General features: G+C 43.7%; 1 protein-coding gene across 1 annotated transcript; it reads right to left on the reverse strand.

Moving 5' to 3' along the window:
- Nucleotides 1–3989: 3989 nt before the first annotated feature.
- LOC138943838 (uncharacterized) lies at nt 3990–4575 on the reverse strand. The gene has a single exon (XM_070314776.1). It carries the CDS (start codon nt 4573–4575, stop codon nt 4000–4002), a length of 576 nt encoding a protein of 191 aa, XP_070170877.1. The 3' UTR covers nt 3990–3999.
- Between the last annotated feature and the right edge of the window lie 12713 nt (nt 4576–17288).

Raw genomic sequence — 17288 nt, forward strand, 5'->3', positions numbered from 1 at the left:
GGTTATTTAATGTGAATGATCCCGGATCAAGATTAATCCGATGGAGATTAAAACTCGAAGAATATGATTATAAAATCATTCATAAGGCCGGACGAGCGAACGCGAACGCTGATGCACTGAGCCGCAATGTAACAAGAGAAGCGCACAAAACAGAAGAGGAAGAACGAGAAATCCTCGCAATAGAAGAAGAAACAAACTCCGACGAAGAAAAAATATACACAGAGGAAGACAAGAAACAGATATTATATGAATATCATGATGCACCCACAGGAGGACATCAAGGAGTTGAACGCACGATAAAAAGAATCCGCCTAAATTATAATTGGCCAGGAATAACGAAAGATGTAGAAAAATACATCGCAAAATGCGAATTGTGCCAGAAAAATAAATTATCGCGAAAAAATAAAGTACCGTTAATAATCACGGATACGCCTACTAAACCTTTCGAAAAATGCGCGTTAGATATTGTAGGACCGTTAACAGTTACAACAAACGGAAATAAATATCTCTTAACATTCCAAGACAATTTAACGAAATTCAGCAAAGCGATACCGATTCCAAACCAAGAAGCGAACACGGTTAGCAAGGAATTTGTTACAAAAATTGTACTTGAACACGGAATACCGGAAAAAATTTTAACGGATCAAGGCACAAATTTCCTCAGCGAAATATTCAAAAATACATGTAAATTACTAAAAATAAATAAAATACAGACAACTGCCTATCATCCGGAAAGTAATGGCGCGTTAGAACGATCGCATCGAACATTAGCGGAATATTTAAGACACTACATAAACGAAGACCAGACAGACTGGGACGAATGGATACCGTTCGCAATGTTTACGTATAACACGACGCCACATACAGCTACGGGGTATACACCCTTCAAATTAGTGTACGGGCACCAAGCGGATCTATCTACGTCACTAACGAGACCGCCTAAACCGACATACAATTACGACGATTACGCGCAAGAATTGAAAGAAAGATTAAGGGCAACGAGTCAGCTCGCAAAAGAGCATATTAAAGAAAAAAAAATTAAAGCCAAAAACAGTACGACAAAAGTACTAGAGAAATCAAATTTAAAGTCGGCGACAAAGTATGAGTATACGACGAGACGCTCCGACGCGGACGATCCGAGAAACTTGAATCCCTATGGACCGGACCGTACGTAATAATCGAGAAAAATTCAGACTTGAATTATACAATTAAGAAAGGAAGAAAAGCGGTGCGCATGCATACAAATAAATTGAAACAATTTATAGAAAATTAAAATAAGAAACGGTTCTATTCATATTATATACCGGAAAAATATTATATTAGAATAAGAAGAAATTTTGTTTTGCGAAAAACGTCACTTTTACACCTCCGTTTTTCTTTTTCTTACGGGGGAGGAATGTTATAGCACGAACAGACTATACACGAATTATTAAATATATTATTCTAAATACATATTATTTTATATGATTGCTCAACGTGTAACGTGAATACAGATCACGTTACGAGCGTTGACCGAATAAAGCGCTGACAACGCGAGCCACGCGCTAAGCCCGAGCGACCGTGCAATCATCTCATTGCGAAAACGAGGAAATCAGGGCAAGCGGAAGAAGGACATTGCGAAAATGCAACGTAGAAGTCCTACTTAAAGGCGAAATAAAAAGGAATAAAGAAATTGCGAAAGTGCAAGCAAAAAAGTCCTACTTAGAACTTCTTAGCTTGCATCCGGAGACTGCCAAAATCAAGCGACATGACACACAGCCTTGTCGCTAAACGACCCCCTTCCGGGAAGCCAAGGGGAGTTAATAAAAAGGCCCACCGCTAACGAACGGCGGGCAGTCTTGATCATTAATTAATATTACGCGGGTAGTCACAATAACTACAAAGCGGGCAGTCTTCACCATTAATATTACGCGGGCAATCTTTATTCCTTTACGCGAGCTATATCTCTAACAACCGTGTGTGTCAAAACGAGTATCAATAATTATTATAATCAATATATTAAATAGCCACGCAGTCGGCAGAAATATATACGAAGAAGCGAGAGGCGAATCTCGAGACCGAAACACGACTCTAGACACGCGCACGTTAAGATATCCGTTATCGTGATACGCGACGCGAGCGAAAGTGCGGGAACATTGTAATCAAGTCACAAATAAAATAGATATTAATATATTTATTTAACTGAAAAGGTGTCATTTTAAACAAATAACCACAGTGAAGTTCTCAGGCGGAGCCCGAATTCCCAAATTCCCTCCGGCAAACGATCCCAACTACCGTGCTTCTCCGGAGACACAACAAGCGTATATTAAAGTTGTTGCGATTAAAAGCTAGTTGAATCTGTGTCGCACACCGTCGGTTCACCGCTCGCGGTGTTTAACTGGCGTGATGTGGGACGTCCTACCGGTGGGCTTAGCCTCGCGAGGGGCGGCCCAACTAATATCCCGTCGCGATGCTCTTTACTGAGTGTCGAGTCGGACCGGTACGTTTACTTTGAACAAATTAGAGTGCTTAAAGCAGGCTACCTTCGCCTGAATACTGCGTGCATGGAATAATGGAATAGGACCTCGGTTCTATTTTGTTGGTTTTCGGAACCCCACGGTACTCGGAGGTTACGGACTTTGCGCCGTCCCCGGTCCTGGCCCGCTGTTGGTTGAAGTACGGTTCACCTTCGACAGGCCTGTCGAACGTCCCTCTTATCCCATTGTGGGAATCGAGGAGTATTTATACCGGTCGGCGACGCTACTGCTGTGGGTACTCTTAGGACCCGTCTTGAAACACGGACCAAGGAGTCTAACATGTACGCGAGTCATTGGGTCTTGTCGCGAGACCTAAAGACGTAATGAAAGTGAAGATCGACCCTGGCCGTCGATCGAAGGAGGATGGGCCGCGTCGCGATGCGGCCTCGCACTTCCTGGGCGTCTCGTTCTCATCGCGAGAAGAGGCGCACCCAGAGCGTACACGTTGGGACCCGAGAGATGGTGAACTATGCCTGGTCAGGACGAAGTCAGGGGAAACCCTGATGAAGGTTCGTAGCGATTCTGACGTGCAAATCGATCGTCGGAACTGGGTACAGGGGCGAAAGACTAATCGAACCATCTAGTAGCTGGTTCACTCCGAAGTTTCCCTCGTGATAGCTGGCACTCGACCGTTCCCCACGGAACGCGAACGAGTCTCATCTGGTAAAGCGAATGATTAGAGGCCTTGAGGCCGAAACGACCTCAACCTATTCTCAAACTTTAAATGGGTGAGATCTCTGGCTTTCTTGAATTATGAAGCCACGAGCATCTCGGATCAGCGTGCCAGGTGGGACCATTTTTGGTAAGCAGAATTGGCGCTATGGGATGAACCAAACGCAGCGTTAAGGCGCCCAACTCGACGCTCATGGAACACCATGAAAGGCGTTGATTGCTTAAGACAGCAGGACAGTGGCCATGGAAGTCGGAATCCGCTAAGGAGTGTGTAACAAATCAGCTGCCGAAGCAACTAGCCCTGAAAATGGATGGCGCTGAAGCGTCGATCCTATACTCTGCCGTCAGCGGCAAGTGGGGCGGCTACGGGAGCTCCGGGCGCGTCGTGTCTTGTTGGTACGGTGTGGCAAGGTCTCTCGCGTCGTCACGAAGCCCTGACGAGTAGAAGGGTCGCGACGGTGAGCGCAGAAGGGTCTAGGCGCGAGCCTGCCTGGAGCCGCCGTCGGTGCGGATCTTGGTGGTAGTAGCAAATACTCCAGCGAGGCTCTGGAGGACTGACGTGGAGAAGGGTTTCGTGTGAACAGCCGTTGCACACGAGTCAGTCGATCCTAAGCCCTAGGAGAAATCCTATGTCAATGACGGCGTACAATATACTCGAGGGTCGAAGAAACACAGCAACAAAACAGCAGAACAGAGCGAGTCGCGCACGAACGTCGCTTTACGCGCGTTCCGTTGCCGCTGGCGAGCGACGTTTTGATGATGATGATGTATATAAAGACACACGCCCGTCGGGCGAAAGGGAATCCGGTTCCTATTCCGGAACCCGGCAGCGGAACCGCATACAATTCGGGCCCTCGTAAGAGTGTTCGTCGGGGTAACCCAAAATGACCTGGAGACGCCGTCGGGAGATCCGGGAAGAGTTTTCTTTTCTGTATAAGCGTTCGAGTTCCTTGGAAACTTCTAGCAGGGAGATAGGGTTTGGAACGCGAAGAGCATCGCAGTTGCGGCGGTGTCCGGATCTTCTTCTCGGACCTTGAAAATCCAGGAGAGGGCCACGTGTAGGTGTCGCGCCGGTTCGTATCCATATCCGCAACAGGTCTCCAAGGTAAAGAGCCTCTAGTCGATGGAATAATGTAGGTAATGGAAGTCGGCAATTTGGATCCATAACTTCGGAATAAGGATTGGCTCTGAGGAGCGGGGCGTGTCGGGCTTGGTCGGGAAGCGGGTCTGGCTGACGTGCCGGGCCTGGGCGATGTGAACGGTCGGCGTTCTCGCGCCGGTCCCGGGATCCGAGCTCGGTCCCGTGCCTTGACCTCCCGCGGATCTTCCTTGCTGCGAGGCTTCCGTGGCAGCGCGAGCCGTCGTGGTCGTCCTCTTCGGCCACCATTCAACGCTCAGCTCAGAACTGGCACGGATTAGGGGAATCCGACTGTCTAATTAAAACAAAGCATTGCGATGGCCCTCGCGGGTGTTAACGCAATGTGATTTCTGCCCAGTGCTCTGAATGTCAACGTGAAGAAATTCAAGCAAGCGCGGGTAAACGGCGGGAATAACTGTGACTCTCTTAAGGACGTTCGGGTGACGCTCTTTATTGACTTTATGTTTATAAGCATAAACGATGTTCTGATCTGATCCCGATGTCTGAGAGTCATAGTTGGGACGTGAGAGGCGCTTGAATTTTCGCCTTATACGCTCGTCACACGCCCACCTCCTCGTGGTTCTCCCGGAAACGTTGCGTTATCGCAACGGCTAAGTGGTGTGTGGCAAACTTACGGGGCAGACCCGAAAGTTGAGGACGAAACAAACAGCTAATGCTCACTATGCCTGTTTTCAGGTACCAGATTCTTTCTGGAAAGATCCGAGATAAGCAAGTACTTTTTAAAGTACTGAATATGCGGGTGGTCCAGTTTGTGTTTATTATGACGACCAAGCTTTCTCCCTGGCTAACGAGTCTTCTTACTATCTAGGATTCTTATGCTTGATTTAAAATTAAATATTTGCTATGGTTAAAACGCGCAAAAATGCTTCGGACACAGACAACCCCGATTCCGGGTTGCCTGTGGCGGGTTTACCCTCTGTGGATTATGCAATCACCGATAACAACTTGGCTTGCAATATTGGATAATGATAAACTGATTACTATAAATGTACCGTTAAAAACGAATGTTACGCATTGTGATATTTGCCGCATTAAAAATATTTTACAAGGATTCCGAAATTTAAAAGATCTGATATATCACTACAAAGAACAGCATAATGATGTGGACATATTGCTAAAATGTAATGCGTGCTCAAAAACTTTTCCAGGTTTGAAAAACTGGAATGGTCACCGACCTAAGTGTAAAGGCCCTCAGCAAATAATAGAAAGACCCTTCAAGTGCTCCGAGTGTGTGCTATATTTTGACACAAATATGACTTTCACAACACGAAAGACACGCGCATCCAAAAACACATAACTACAAGCGGAAAGAGGAAGCGGAAAGAGGAAGCGGAAAGACTACATAGCACACCGGGAAGACGCGAATACGTATGGACGATAGACGAAACAAATATGTTGCGAAGATTAAATGAAAGATACAAGGATGCACGTTTTCCTAATAAAGAGCTACAGCATTACTTTCCGGACAAAACATTGAAACAGATTAGCGACACGAGAAGATTCTTGCACGATAGAGAGTCGCGTAATATAGAATCATTTCATGATCTGTTGCCAGAGACAAGTGCGTGTGGCGACATTACTAACGTTGTAGAAAGTAGAGCACTTGAAAAGACGCCAGAACCCTCAACGTCTGAGAGCGATCAGACCCTAAGGTCTGACGAGACTTGGAGAAAGACTATGAGTGAATTTATTGAGTCAATTACAATATCCTCAGATAGCAAGCTGGCAAATCTAGAAGTCCCCTTAAAAACATTATGGGTAAAACATAAAGAAGAACCTAGCCGTCTGTTTTCATTAATAGACGAATTTATTGAAAAAGAAATAGTTCCTATGCTATTACATGCAAATAGTAAAAATAAAAATAGAAAAGAAAAAACTGATTCTAAACATAAAGATAATAAATATAATGATAACAGCAATGAGAAAGATAAAAATGATAATAAATATAACGATAACAATAAATGGAATAATTACAATAATAATAAAAGGTGAATTAAAAATTATAACCAACGAAAAAAATTCGGTTATGCTAGATGCCAGGAACTATTCCATAAATGTCCTAAAAAGCTTGCTGAATATACAATTAAGAGTGATTTTTCTTTTATGCATGCTCGTCGAGAACCCCCTCCTGCCGAGAGAGTGAAAGAACTGTACGCTGATCTTTGGGGTCAGATAGGACAAAAAGAAGTAGATCTATCAATACCAATAGACCATATTCCGCAGTTGGATATAGGAGAAGTGTTTCAACCGATTGTGCTGCAAGAAATAAAGGACCGGATAACAAAAGTCAAAAATAAATCAGCAGCAGAAATGTATGGCGTTAAAAAATGTCACCTGATGCGTACAGGCACGGTTGAATTGCTAGCAATCTTGTTTAACATCCTATTGTTAGAAGGATACTTTCCAACGCCATGGAAAAAAAACAGAACCACCCTAATTCCGACACCCGATAAAGATCTTAGCGAAATAAAAAATTGGTGGCCCATTACCATCGGGTCGCTGCTCAGTCGCATCTTTTCGGCAGTGGTGGATAGCACGCTTCGAAAATTTATAATACAGTCAAATCGGCAGAAGGGCTTCTCAAACGAGGATGGATGTAGATTTAATACTCTTCTATTAAGAGAAGCAATTAATGAGATGAAGAGCACAAGTGGAGGAACGGTAGTAGTATTAGATATTAGCAAAGCTTTCGATATGATTCCGCACTTCATGATTGATTTAGGCTTAAAAACAAAAGGAGTGCATAAATATGTTATAAACTTAATAAGAAAAATGTATCAGAATTGCAGAACTTCGATTAAAGCGGCAAATAATGAAAACAAAGAAATAGAGTTGCGAAGGGGAGTGAAACAAGGTGATTCGCTGTCCCCCTTATTATTTAATTTAGCAATAGAGCCGATCATTAAACATATACATAAAGAAACAACAGGCGTACGAGTCGAAAGCGAACCTGTGTCTATTTTAGCGTTTGCTGACGATATAGTGCTAATAGCTAAGGATAATGTAGAAGCGAGAAATCAGGTTAAAATGATTCATGAATATCTAGTAAACATTGGTATGTCCTTATCCGTCTCCAAATGCGCTGCATTCCAAATTGTACAAAAAAACAAAACATGGTACATAAAAGATCCAGTAATTAAAATTAAGAACGAAACGATTACAAATATTGAACCTGACAAAGCCTTCGTGTACTTAGGTGCTAAAATCCATCCCTGGAGTAATTTGATAAAAGAGAATGAAGTTCCCTCAATGGTTAGAATAATTAAAAACGTTAAAAAGTTATGTTTAAAACCTTACCAAAAAATATAACTAATACAAACATATATAGGGTGGTCCTCGTAACGGTCACCACGATTTTTAAGACACTTACAATAATCTGACATAAAAAAGTTTCAAACAAAAGTTGTGTGGTTTCAAGAGGGCCATAAGATGATGACAATGATTTGACCTTGGAAAATCATTTGAAGGTCATGTGAAGGTTAACTTTAAAATCTTAAACGGAAACCCCCATTTTTTATTTAGTATTCTTGTAGCTAACATTGAGAGCTTTCCAAAACACTATAACAAAGTATTTTTTTATTCCAAAACTTGCTCCCCTTGGCCGCAATAAAAAATAACATAAGAATGGAACAATCAATGGACCCGGCTATGCATGGTTTGGTCCAGAGTGAAAAATTAAAGCATGCACTAAATAAATATTTTGAGGAACTAAGGATAGTAAAACCTGAAACGATAAAAAATGTAGATAAGGCGAAATTGCTACTTGAAAACCGAGATGCAACTAGTTGGGAAGATCTTTATCTGCAAGGTCAAGGTGTAGCCGCGCCTTCGATTTACACGTCCACATTAACAGAATTTATTTGTTTCGCCGATCGGAGAGATAGGACGTAATTGAGTTGTCCGGGTTTAGTTTGTTGAACAGTATTTATTCTTTTCGACACCAACTCCCGGACCGTCTTAGGTAATCGCACGCGACAGCAAGATATGAGCGGACACGCGAATTATCGTTTAATTATAACTTTATGAGCGTTAGGCGTTCGGTGTGCTCCCGGTGAAGGCTTGCGACGAAGTGTCTTAACGAAAAACCTTCTCTGCGATTCACGTACAATAGTCCTGATTGATACGGGTACTACAAAAAAGGAGGAATTTCGATCGTTCGATTCCGAGAGCCAATCGGCTATCGACAACGAGGTGTTTGTCAGAATCGAACGATACGAAGAAACCGCAAAAACGGAATGAAAACAAGGCTTCGCACGTAACGTCTCGCTTTAGAACGTTCGAGAAACAAAATTAATAATATAGTTTATAAAACGCTTACTTTCTTGAACACAAGGTGTAAAAGATTATCGAGGGGACAAAGTTGGAAGTAGGTGGCTAAGAGATCCTACGTTACTAAAAGGCTCGCGTTTTATTGACGCGATAAGACTTAGGACGAATACGTTCGGGACTAGGATCGTCCTCAGCAAAACTAAGCCCAATGCGGAGGTGATATGCAGGAGATGCTCGATGCAGGCGGAGACTTTGGGACACGTTTTGGGCATATGTGTAAGTAGGATAGTATGGCCGGTTTTGGCTCAGTTTTGTGTGAGTGTGAGAGAGAGGGTATCGTTGGGGAGGAAGAGAGAGAGATAGTTTCGGAGCAGTTTGTGGGCGCCCGAGGGATGGAGAGCGGGCTGGGCGAATGCATGGGGGGGGTAAGTAGGATGAGAGGGGAAGCGCGGTCGGGGGGAAGCGGTGGGTACGAGTCGCCGAGAGCGCTCGAGAGATGGCGTTCGGGGGTGGCGGTTCCTCCCGATTCGCGACCTTGACGCGACTCGCGCTTCTAGCGCGCGGTCCGCCGTCGCGATTCTTTAGGGGGGCGCGCCGCTTCTAGCGCGCGATCCGTCGTCGCGATTCTTTAGGGGGGCGCTTCTAGCGCGCGATCCGCGAGCGGGCGGCGGGCGCCCGGCGTCGAGGGGCGGGGGATCGTCGGTGGGCGGTCGAGCGGACGGAGGGGCGTCCCTCGTCGCTCGTCCTCCTCTCGAGGCGCGCGTTAGCGCGAGCGCGCTCGTCGCTTTAGCGAGATGGCGAATCTTCGAGAGGTCGTGAAATAAAGAGATATCGTCGTTCTAGCGAAAGAGGAGAGATGTTTTTATTGTTTTCTTTTACAAATTTTTTAATATATCAATATATTAATAACACGACAATACGAGCACGCGAGCGAGCGTATCACGATTCTCCGAAGAGCAGAGCCTGCAGTTCGCAATCGATTATATCGTTGCGGTCGAAGTTATCGCTCTCGCGTATCATCGCGGGAATAAGCGCCTTATCGCGAGCGCCTGCCGCGATGTCGAGGAAACGAATTAGCTTGTTGTCCACGCGCGCGGTTAAACCGCTTAAAGATGCAACGATGCGGTTGACGCAAAGTTCCAGATTTAATATATTTACGACGGTGTTCTTCGATATGGCTAGGCGAATTTTAGGCGTTTCGAGACGAAGTATTCGGAGATTGTTGAGTTTGCCGAATCGTAGCGTCAATTGTCCGATGTATATTGGCGTCGGGCGCGCCTCGTCGCGCTCGTCGGAGCGAAAGTGCGACAGGAGCGTGGGTCGTAGATCGAGCAGTTCCTTCCACGTATCCGGCGTTAGCGAGATCTCTTTGCCGTGACAATCTCCGAGGACGATTTCTACGAAAGAGGGTCGGCTGACGTTAACGCTAATTTCCAGATGTTTATATGCGGTTTTGGTCAATGGATAGCGTCTTCCTAAGATTCTGAGCGGTCGCGCGATCGAGACGTCCGCGTCGTGTTTTGGCGTTCGATCGCGATCTCGTCTAAAAAAATAGATATAAGCGATGAGAGAAACGGTGTTAGCGAATTATTAGTTCGAATAAATGTTCGATAGTCTTACCCATTGTCCATTTTAGCTTTTTTAGCGTATTCCGCGCTATCTTCGCGGTCTCGTTCGGTTAGTCTCGATCGATCGTCGAATGAGTGTTGCTGTTGCGGTTGCCCCCCCATTGTCGCGTACATCGTCGCTCGTTTTTTCTCGTTTGTTCTTTTTCGCGCGTTAGCTTCGGTGTTCTCCGTCAATAATGAAGCGCTTAATGGATGAACGGTCTTTATATACTCGCGTAGAGATCGCTTCTTCCCCTTTCGCGCGTTTTCTCTTATATATTCTATTTTAAAAAAATAACGGTGGAGTCGCTCTAGTCGTTCTCATCGTCGATTCTCTCTTTCTCGATCGTGTCGCTGAGACGATAGACGCGACTAAGTAGATCGCGCAATTACCTTAGCAGTCCATCCGTAGGACATTCGATGCCGAGCGCGTGTAGATCGAAAGGACCCGCCGAGGTTACGGTATTTGTAAATTCGTTGAAGGCGTAGAACTGATGTTTGGCGAAGAAATATAGATTGCCATCGATGTATCGGAAGGCCGACGTTATCGCGGACGGAATTCCGGGAAATATATCTTTTAATGGAGCGTGTCTAATGACTATCATGTGACACTCGTCGATTTCCGCGACTTTATCATCGTCGTATATAGCGTAGGTTCGTCCCGTGTGCGTATTTATCGCCGCGTTGATTTTAACGTTTCGGGGAAGTCCGATATCGTGGAGATATCTCGGCCAACCCGATTTTAGTTTAAGACTGGGATATTCCGCGAGATAGATCGAATCGTTCGCGAATAGCGCGAGATCGCCCGAGGGTCTTCGATACGCGGCGGATAGACGCGTGAAATTCGCCGGTAGAAACGTCGCGTAATCCGTGAGCGTCATGGGTCTACCGTAACGCTTTTCGGTCATGTCGACCGACCATATGTTGCGGCGATTAGCTATATATAATCGATGATTCATTATTAGCGCGGCGTCCACGCGTCGTAATGCGCAGAGATCCGCGCGCGCTGGGTCGGTCGGCGCGACGCTCGTCGTCGCGGGCGCCGCGGTAGTCGCGGGAGTCGCCGTTGGATAGTTTCCGTCGTCGTGAGATCCGTACAGATTCTGTATAGCGAGAATGTCTTCTATGCTCAACTTAACTGGAAATTGATTCTCGATATCGGGTATATACGGGAACATTATAGAGTCATTGCGCATACTATGCTGTAGACCCAATGCGTGGCCGATCTCGTGCGTTAGCGTTTGTAGCAGATGATGCGTGTCGGGAGGATTTTTGTTTAGATACACGTGCCATGGTTCGGAATCGTCGACGTGTATCTCCGATGTGAAGTCGGTTGTTCCAGAGGGAAAAAACGCGTGAGCTAGGGCTCCTCCCGGACCGTCGAAGGCCGCCGGGCAAATACCGACGTTTCGGCGATTCGCGTAAGTGTGCGCGCCCGTTCGATACGATATTAATATATCGGGGTGTAACGGGTCGCGTGCGAAAGTTAGCGATGAGTTCGCCGCCCATAACGCGAATGCAGTTTCGGCCGTTCGCGAGATTTCTTCGCTAGCCATCTGAAAATTCCATGCGAGACGCGTCTTCGGCCATTTTCGCGCGATCGGGCTATAAGCGCGATCGGGAATATCTGCGAGACCGCATCTCGGTTTACGCATAAGATGAAGCGTAACGGCATTTAACGCGCCGTTTCCCGATAATTGATAATATTCTTGAAACAGCGATAGCGCGCGACGCAGAGATGTCGCGTTATCGGACGACAGTGATTCTCCATCGTCTTTTAGAAAACCGTATACGCGCAGAAAACGAAGCGCTTCGATTCTTTCCGAGTCGAAGGGCGCGGCGACCGTCGTAGCGACGAGCATCGTCGCTAGAGTGAGAACCATCCTCGTGTTAGTCATCGCGCGAAACGGGAAAAACGCGGTAAACTGTTGAGAGACGCCGAGCGCGATTGATTCGCGCGTTCCGCGAGACGCCTATTTTTATCGGTGACGAATAATGTGGGTGGATGGGGAGAGAGAGAGGGAGAGGGAAACGCGTTTCTTTCGGCGTCGAACGTTTGGAATGCGCGTTATCTAACGGACGCGCTCGAGTTCCTCTTTTGTTTTTTCTATTTTATTATTCGTTTGTCCTCTGAGAAGGACATTCGATGAGCGATTAAAGATATCCCTTTCAACGATGCGCGTTATCTAACGGATATTTTCGACGTTCGATGAGCGATTAAAGATATCCCTTTCAACGATGCGCGTTATCTAACGGATGTTTTCTGTTATTCGTATTATTCGTTTGTCTTCTAAAAAACGTCGAACGTTTGGAATGCGCGTTATCTAGCGGACGCGCTCGAGTTCCTCTTTTGTTTTTTCTATTTTATTATTCGTTTGTCCTCTAAGAAGGACATTCGATGAGCGATTAAAGATATCTCTTCCAACGATGCGCGTTATCTAACGGATGTTTTCGACGTTCGATGAGCGATTAAAGATATCTCTTTCAACGATGCGCGTTATCTAACGGATGTTTTCTGTTATTTTTATTATTCGTTTGTCTTCTAAAAAGGACACTCGATGAGCGATTAGAGATATCTCCTTCCGGTAATGATAAATTAGAGATAGAGATATCTCCTTCCGGTAACGATAAATTAGAGATACCTTTAAATATCCCAAGATACTTTTTTCCGGTGATGATGATCTCATTGTTCGCAAGGTATTCGGAATGCGCATTATCTAACGGATGTTTTTTTGTTATTTCTATTTTTATTATTCGTTTGTCCTCTAAAAAGGACACTCGATGAGCGAGTAGAGATATCTCCTTTCCGGCAACGAAACGGTCGCGGAAGGAAGATGCGGCACGATCGATAAATTGTACCGCAACATCCCGCGCGTCGATCTTTATAAAACGCGAGATCGTTTCGAGAAGCGTTAAAGTATTCTCGCTCGCGAGATAACGAAGCGCAAAACGACGGAACGTGAAGTGACGAGAATTAAAATCGGTCGTGAACTGTTCGATATGGAACGAATCGAACAGATCATTAACGCGGCCGATTATATTAATGTAAACGGGGACTTAATTGCGATAAAATCCTATGTTCTGGGAGACCTCGCTACGGATTTGCGTGTGGAAGCGCAAGGTGTTATCGATAATAGTCCGGATTCGTTTAGACTCGCTTTTCAGTTAAACGAAGATGTAGATATCGCACATTTAATGTAAGTATCTAATTGAAATTATAATAAATTATAATACATTATAACAAATTATAATGAATTTTATAAATTATAATAAATTTTATTAATTTTTACTTTTATTAATTTTTACTTTTATTAATTTTTACTTTTATTAATTTTTACTTTTATTAATTTTTACTTTTATTAATTTTTACTTTTATTAATTTTTACTTTTGTATTTTAGACAAGAAATAGAGAGCTGTGTAAAAACAGCGCGAGAATCGCTCTATGATTTAATAAATAGAACGAAAACTATGCTCGCACAAGCGCAAAGCGTTCATAGCGCATTGCGCGACGCTCGTCGACGCGGCGAGCGCGATTTCGCCGTTCCTGAAGTTAGGCGAGTCGTCGCATCACAGATCGATGAGGAGCCCTTCGCCGTTGCCGAAGTTAGGCGAGTCGTCGCATCACAGATCGATGAGGAGCCCTTCGCCGTTCCCGAGGTTAGGCGAGTCGTCACATCACAGATCGATGAAGAGCCCGAATCGCGACCGATCGGCGAACTCGAATTACGATCAATGGAGGACGAGACCGAACCGGCGACGGTCAACGAGGGTAAATCGCGGGCGAATGTACAATTAGCGAACTATATGCCCGAATCGCAACCGTTCGACACGGAGTAATTTTACGCGTTAATAAAACGCATTTGTAAGATATAATTTTTATGAATAAATGTTATACATTAAGCGAAACGTTGATTCTTTACGCTTTTCTTTTCTTCTTCCGTATCCTCTTCATCTGTGTTCGCATTAAGTATATTTAAATAGTATAATTAAGTTTATTATGCGATCGCGATAAAATAATATCTATGGACAGTTATAAATTTATAATTAAGTTTGTTACGCGACCGCGATAAAGGATGCGACCGCGATAAAGAAAAAACGCGGTTTGTTCGTGTAACGTATATTTTGCAATAATATAACATATTCATGATTAAACTTAGATTATATAATTGACTCAATACATTATAATTATATTTAAAATTTAAAATATATAATTAATTTGATACATTATATATAACAAAAGAATGCGACCGCGATAAAGAAAAAAGATTATATAATTAACTTGATACATTATAATTATATTTAAAATTTAAAATATATAATTAATTTGATACAGTATATATAACTTAAATTTATATAATTTAAATTTATATAACTTAAATTTATATAATTTAAATTTATATAATTTAAATTTATATAACTTAAATTTATATAACTTAAATTTATATAACTTAAATTTATATAACTTAAATTTATATAACTTAAATTTATATAATATAAAATCAATCGCTCATATTGCGCAAACGATCGCGTCGTTCAAACCACCAATCGTGTAATTTACACGCGTTTTCTAACGCGCAATTTTTCGCGTGATATCCGCAATGAAAGGCCCGCGAAGCGTTCAGAGTCTCCAGACGTTCGATGTCTTCGTAATCGGCGTCGATAGTCTCGACAGAAACGGCTATGTCGCGATCGTCAGCGACGTTTCCTAAGATCTCGACTAACCATTTCTTCTTCTCGTGACCTTTGACATAGATTTGCACCGTCGAATCAGGGCTGGATCCTCGACATATGGCATCTCGAACGAGTTTTTTCATCGACCCATAATTTGTGTGTCCATCGTTCCACTTTAGCTGATGATGATTCGATATCAACCAACACGCTCGCGATTTTTCCGCTCTCGTGAGCAAATCCCACGACATCGGCGAGCGAAAGATGTGATGCGTCAATTCTACACCATTTTTTAATACGGCTACTTCTTTCACGACGAATTTTTCGTTAACTACGAAACCTTGAAGATCGACAAAAATCGGTGTGTCCATCGTCGTTGTTAGCGATACTCGAAGTGTTTCTTTCTAGATTTTTCTAAGCGTTTTATTCTGTCTTCATATTTTTTCGAGTATCATTGCGCTTACACGATTCTGCGCACGACGTTAGTGAGCGGATTGTATTCTACCACTCGATCGTGAATAATAAGACAGTAAGCTGTGGTATTAGAGGGGATGTTTTCCTTGCAGTCGAACTCTATGCGAACGTCCACAGTGGCGCTCTTAATCGACTCGTTCTGTCGAGAACAGTCGATGACTACGAGTGGGCCGTGAATTAAAAATTTATCTAGATTTAAGAGCGTTTCGTCGTTTTCGCATCCGTAGTACGTTTTTCGAAATTTCGAATACATATCGTATAATACGGCGATTTTATGTTTATCGAAATCTAAATTCATGTCATCGTAAGGATAAAAATCGGAATTAAGATATAGTTTGACATTAGTTAGTTTACAATTGTCGAATAAAGAAGGCTCCTCAGACAGAACGTTCTTCTTTCCAGATTGTAACGCGAAGATAACGTATCGCGGTTTCTCGAGTTGTGTTGCCGCTTTGACGGCCCACGAGTGTTTGGTCGTGCTCTGTAAAAGCGGAAACTCGTAAAGATCCCATGAGCGAAAAGCGACGCTCAAATATCGTCCACTATCTAACGTGCGCAATAATCTTAATTTATTAACATCATTTAATACTATATGAGGCATTCGCCATTGTATTTTTAACAAAACGATTTTAGGTTCTTGTGTTTCGCGCGATATAACGCAATTGTTATCGTTGCGCGCTCGTATTAAAATAAGCTCGTGTCGCGCGTTGATCACAACGCGCTTGTAATCTTCGCAAAAACCTAATAGCACGTTAAGAGGTACGCAAAAATTAAAATCACCAATTGACGAATGAGTTGTTGCTAATAAGTCCCATCCAGCGTTTTTTAATATTTTACTTCTTTCGACTGTCAGCGACGCGTAATTTTTAATCGTACTCGTTATTCCAACGTTTCTGTTTCGATCGATCTCTACACCATCGAGCTCGTAGCGAATTTCCTCGAACATAAACGCCGCGCAATTGTTTACTAATCTCGTTACCGATGCAATTTCCTCTTGCGCGCTTGATGCTTCCTTCGACTCGAGTCTGCCCTCAATGTAGATAAAACTGTCGCAAGGTAACGTATACAAATCTTGCTGTTGTATAGGAATTCGTATCTCATCGCTATTTCCGAACGTAGTATTGGCGTAAGGATTGTACGTGTGAGTTTCGATCTTAACGATGCGATCGTCGAAGATCGGCTCCCCGCTGATACTTAGAATGTCGCACATTTCGCTTTTTACGAAAAAGCGGTTCTCGGCACAACAAAACCCAAAGAGCGCAGAAAAGTCTCGTTGGCGACGGTTAGTCTTCCTCCCTTTTTTCTTCTCTTTTCCGCGTTTAGAGATGACGCGACAGTGATAATAGGTGCGTTTCTCGCGTTCGATCCGTTCACTACGAGCATCGCGCGCTTCTCTACCGTTTTCGTCGCACGTGTAGACGAATCGTAATTTCTTCGCCGCGAAAATCGATCAATTTTCCGTTTTGGTCCACAACACGCACATTTATATCGGTAATGGTCCGTGCGATGATCGGAAGGTAAATGATCTGCGTTGGAATCTCCGACACTTTATATCCAGGTGGAACGTTAGGCGCGAATTCGTGTATAGTATGCGCGGATTTGTCGTTATGATACGCTCCTGTTGTAACGTTGCACTCTATTCGAATAAGGTTAATGGCCATAATATTTATTGGTTTATCGGATGCATACCATTTATTCGGTTGTAATACACGAGACGAGAAACCTAGGAGCGAACCGATATTATCGGGTTTTGTAAAATTTACTCGATATGCGCATTTAATTTCGCTTCTCATAGTGTTATCGTTACCGCGAAGCATTATAGAATTTTCACTTTTATCGCCATTCTCATTGTCTTCGAAATAATCGTCATCAACATCGTATATGTAATCGTCATCGTTCGTTTCCGGTTTTTCATTTTCGCG

Source organism: Polyergus mexicanus, unplaced genomic scaffold, assembly GCF_030449975.1.
Source record: "Polyergus mexicanus isolate NDT 795.1 unplaced genomic scaffold, iyPolMexi1.0 SCAF_46, whole genome shotgun sequence".
NCBI lineage: Eukaryota > Metazoa > Arthropoda > Insecta > Hymenoptera > Formicidae > Polyergus > Polyergus mexicanus.